Source organism: Melanotaenia boesemani, chromosome 21, assembly GCF_017639745.1.
Source record: "Melanotaenia boesemani isolate fMelBoe1 chromosome 21, fMelBoe1.pri, whole genome shotgun sequence".
Classification (NCBI taxonomy): domain Eukaryota; kingdom Metazoa; phylum Chordata; class Actinopteri; order Atheriniformes; family Melanotaeniidae; genus Melanotaenia; species Melanotaenia boesemani.
The window spans coordinates 3,749,011-3,753,643 of NC_055702.1; the positions used below are offsets into that span (position 1 = coordinate 3,749,011).

General features: G+C 46.5%; 1 protein-coding gene across 1 annotated transcript; it reads left to right on the forward strand.

Annotated features, from left to right (window-relative positions):
• The first annotated feature begins 249 nt into the window (after positions 1-249).
• Positions 250-4,393, forward strand: LOC121632764 (BTB/POZ domain-containing protein 17). The gene is made up of 3 exons (XM_041974496.1): positions 250-430; positions 1,497-1,788; positions 3,253-4,393. Exons 1-3 carry the CDS (start codon positions 355-357, stop codon positions 4,325-4,327), a joined length of 1,443 nt encoding a protein of 480 aa, XP_041830430.1. The 5' UTR covers positions 250-354; the 3' UTR covers positions 4,328-4,393.
• Positions 4,394-4,633: the final 240 nt, after the last annotated feature.

Genomic DNA, 4,633 nt, shown 5'->3' on the forward strand with positions numbered 1-4,633 from the left:
GCAACCAATCATTTGTTTTAAGCTTCAAAAATAACTGTGATGCAGCAAACACCAAAAATCACCAAGTCTGATTCTGTAATTCTGACTTAAGCTTTTCTTCACCCCGTCTTCAGCCTCAGCTCTCAGAGGTTCCTCTGCCTCCTCATCGGATTGATGCTGCCAATCAGCAGCGCTGATATCCAAGGATAGGAAAGTCAGGATCAGGAAGCAACTCCAGCCTGTTCCACCCACCAATCAATGATGGTGCTGGTGATAGGCCGGATGTGGAGCGGTCCACATAGAGCTCCTCATCCTCCACAGGCAGGACAGCAGGAAGCCGAGGTCCAGAGGTGGTGAGGACAGGCAGGAGAGAAGATGGAGAGAAGGGCTGCTCACATCCACAGGATGCTGTTTCTGGCTGCGTGCCTTCAACTGGAGGTGGCTGTTGCAGGTAAGCTAGAGCTCAGCTGCAAGACAATTTGATCTATTTTATCTGAAGAAATACACTTAGAGGCTGAATAAAAAAGTAAACAGTAAAGGAGATATGAACATGTTAAAAGATTTTCCACTTTAGCTTGAATGACAGGAGAGTAATCTGACTATCTTTTCTAGAGCATCTAGAGTAGGCCTATGTTTTTTTTTAATTTTTAATTTTTTTTACATCCATGCAGTTCATTTAATAGATAATTACATAAGTACAGTGGCTCATAAGGGCTTTCTTTGTTTTATAGACAGTAGTTCCATGTGTGCCATGCATATGGATGATATAACATCAATAAATCAACAACTAATAGAGCCATAATGTCACCATCTGTTTGGTGCACTGTGGTAAAGCTGGCAGCTTATTGTGAGATATAATAATATAAAATCAATGCAATTATTTTTAAAACCCAAATATGAATTGAAAAAATAGAAATTCTGAAATTCAAAAGATGTGAAATATAATTTTCTAAAGTTAAACCAAGGAAATAAAGCTGGCACACTGCTTTAACTAAACCACATCATTTGCATCCAAATGTGATTTAAGTTCATTCTAAAAATCAGATTTGTTCATCCCGATGCTTTGGAAACTCTTCTAGCTGTAGTATTTTGGGGTCATTCCTGCAGCCTGTGATTCATGTGACCGTCACGGCTGCTGAGTGAGTTCACGCTGCGTTCTGTCTGTGTCGGGGTGGAGAAGGAAGTGTCAAACATTTATTGAGAATCAGAAAGAGGAACCACATTTTGTTAACATGAATCAAGGCTCACATCCCTACAGCAGTCCAGCAGAGGAAGGGTGGAGGAGGGGTGGTGGTATACAAAGCTTTAATTAAACGTGACCCACAATTCTTCATTATCCAGACAGCTCGTGCAGCTGGGCTGATCAATGGCATGGATTCGGATGATACTGCCTCATTATCTGACCTAATAAATGCTCACATGCAACTGTGGTTTGTTTATGTGGAAACTTTGGGTGGTTTTTGCTTACAGGGATGCATTGTGGGTATGACATGCACTAACACCACATTTTCTTCCAGGGATGCTGAAAGTTGATAGCACCCAGGTTGAAGGCAGCGGCGCTGACACCATCAGCCACTCCCTGACCCTGGTTCAGCGTCTGGAGGCTCTGCTGCTTCAGGGCAATGGAAGTGACGTGGCTCTGCGGGTGGAGACGCCCAACGCCGACGAGGTGAAGGTGATCCAGACTCACTCTCTGGTCCTCTCCCTGCAGAGCCCCGTGTTTGAGGAGATGCTGGTGAGCCGCAATGGCAGCACGCTGGTGCTGAGAGAGAGCTCAGACTGCGCCGCTGTGTTTGACAAGTTCATCAGGTGAGACAGGAGCAGAGGATGCCTCCTCCTACTCAGTCACATCAAAGCAGTTTGAGTTAGCTCGCCCTCTAGAGGGCTGATCTGTGCAACTGCAGCCCCACATCTGAGACAAACAATCAATAATGAGTGCAACATGAAACAAATTGATTAATGAGGGAACTGCTGGGTTATTCAATAGCAGCTCCTGTGGTGTGGTAATAAGACACCGAGGAGCCTACACTGCAACAGCAATCAATGTAAAAATCTATTTCTATCACACGTGCTAATGAGATTTTCAGTGTCTGAATCTCTGCCTTTTTTTCACTAATTAAATCTTATTGTCAATAACACAAACTGGGTCTTCTCCTACAGTGAACATTTTTCAGCGGTTTTGCACAAAACTTGTTTTTTATTGTGCAAAGTGCATCTACACAGAAAGTACAGGCAACTTGGAACCTTCAGCGGGTCCTTTCATGAGCTCCTTTTTATTTTGACTAAACGAACCAAGTCTGACCCAGATAAAATTCCCTGGTATAGAGGTATGACGTTTAAGATCATCCTGAACCCTGACGACATCCAACGCTTCCAAATTTTACATTATGTCCCATTTATGGTCTCATTCCTCTCAGTTTAATCCATCCATCCATCTAGGGTCACGAATGCCCGGTTAGCTGAGCTGAAGCTCAGCTTCAGGCTTCAGCTTAACTTCACACTGATGCAAGGTAACATGTCACACATGCAAGTATAACTTCAACACTAGAGGCGCTCATGAAAACAAGAGCATGAACACAAGGTCAGAGGTAAACACAATGGTGGGTAGTTTTGAAAAGCTCCTCTTGAACCTTGTCTGCACCTTCTGGCGTCTTTATGATTTTTCCTCCCTGTTGCACAGTGGCATTCGTTCCTTAACAGTTGGCAACAGATTGGGGTTAATGCAGAAACTTGCCAAAAAATGCCCCAGAAATACCATGTGACCGTCTGTGATTCTGCTACAGTTGTTTATAGTTTGGATGTTATGTCCACACAGAACCAGCGTTGTGGATGTCCCAAATCACAGCTCTTCAAAAACAGCTCCCAAATTGAATAACTCTGCAAAAACCACCCTTTTTTATTCCATGTGTACAACCTGGATGCATCTTCTTTTACAACCTGATGATGCAACTGCCACAGTCTGTCTTATGACTTATTTATGCTCCTTTATATGTAAATAGGTATGTCTGTTCCTGTAATCATTGTTGTGGTTGTTTGCCGTTTACCTTCATTTTCTGAATCCAAATCTGAGTGGAACATATACTAATGGATTTAAGGTGATGTCATGCTGGAAAATGTAGCTCTCTTGTCAAGGTTTTTAGTTATGTAAGAGCTGCAGTAGCTTGCTAGTCAGCAAATGGAGTAGTATGCATTCATAAGTGATCCTTGTCCTCTCCCTCATCCATCTTGACCTGAGCAGAGTTGTTTGCCTAAGGCCTGCTTCTCTCTATGCAGGTATCTGTATTGTGGAGAGATTTCTCTGCGTCTGGAACAAGCCATGCCTCTGCACAAGTTGGCCTCTAAGTACCAGGTGCTAAGTCTCCAGCAGGGTGTCACTCATTACATGACCCTGAATCTGGCCAGAGACTCCCCATCGGGCCACGTCGCGGGCTGGTACGAGTACGCCCTGCAGGCCGGGGACGCCACTCTGAGGGAGAGCTGCCTGCAGTATCTGGCCTGGAACCTGTCGTCGGTGCTGCAGAGCGGGGAGTGGGTGACCATCAGCAGTCAGCTCCTCATGACCCTGCTGCAGCGCTCAGACCTCATCCTGCAGAGTGAGATGGAGCTCTTTGCAGCGCTGGAAGCCTGGATTATCCAAAATGAGCCAGATGGTCTGACGGCAGAGAATGCACTGAGAGCTGTGCGTTATGCCATGATGCCCCCACAGGAGCTCTTCCGACTGCAGACCCAGTCCACAGTCCTGGCTCGCTATCAGGAGTCAGTGCGCGACCTGCTCTACATGTCCTATCAGTTTCATTCAGCTTCGCCACTGCAGATGGCCAAATACTTTGATGTGAACTGCAGCCTCTTCGTGCCCAGGAACTACCTCTCCCCAGTGTGGGGTTCACCATGGATCATCAACAACCCCACCCGGGATGACCGCAGCATCAGCTTCCAGACCCAGCTAGGGCCCAGCAGCCACGATGCCAGCAAGCGAGTGACGTGGAACGCGTTGTTCTCACCCCGCTGGTTACCCCTCAGCATGAGGCCGATGTTCACGGAGACGGGCGCCATGCAGCCAACACGTGTGGAAGGCGGACGCCCTCGCATCATCATCACCCCAGCCACGTCCAGTGCCGACTTTGCCGGAGTGAACTTCCAGAAGACGGTGCTTGTGATGGCTCGGCAGCAGGGGAAGCTGGTGGCGAAGCACGTCTATAACTTCCACCAGAGCACCGAGGAAAACGGCGACTTCTTGGCTGACGCTGACCTGCACCGCCGGACGTCTGAGTACCTTGTAGACAGCTCCCTCATCCTCCATATTGTAGTAAAACCATTGTACCAAACCCTCATAACCACTAAGAACTAATCCCACTTAGCTCCACCATCCAGCCCTCACTCATATCCCACCGGGGGCCTGAATCCTCGCTGGTGCAGCTAAGAATCAGAGCGCCGGCACCTGAGAGCATGTTATGAGAGTAAAATCAGAATGAAACATGTTTCTCAGGAATGTTGCTGTTTTCTTCTTACTGTCAACAAATCACAACATTCATGTCCTTCTGCTACAAAAACTCTCTTAAGTAGCAAATTTAGATTAATCCGCCCCTGAAAATAGTCCCCAATAGATGTACTGTTTCCTCCTGTGTAATACGAGTGCTTGTAAACATGCATTTAT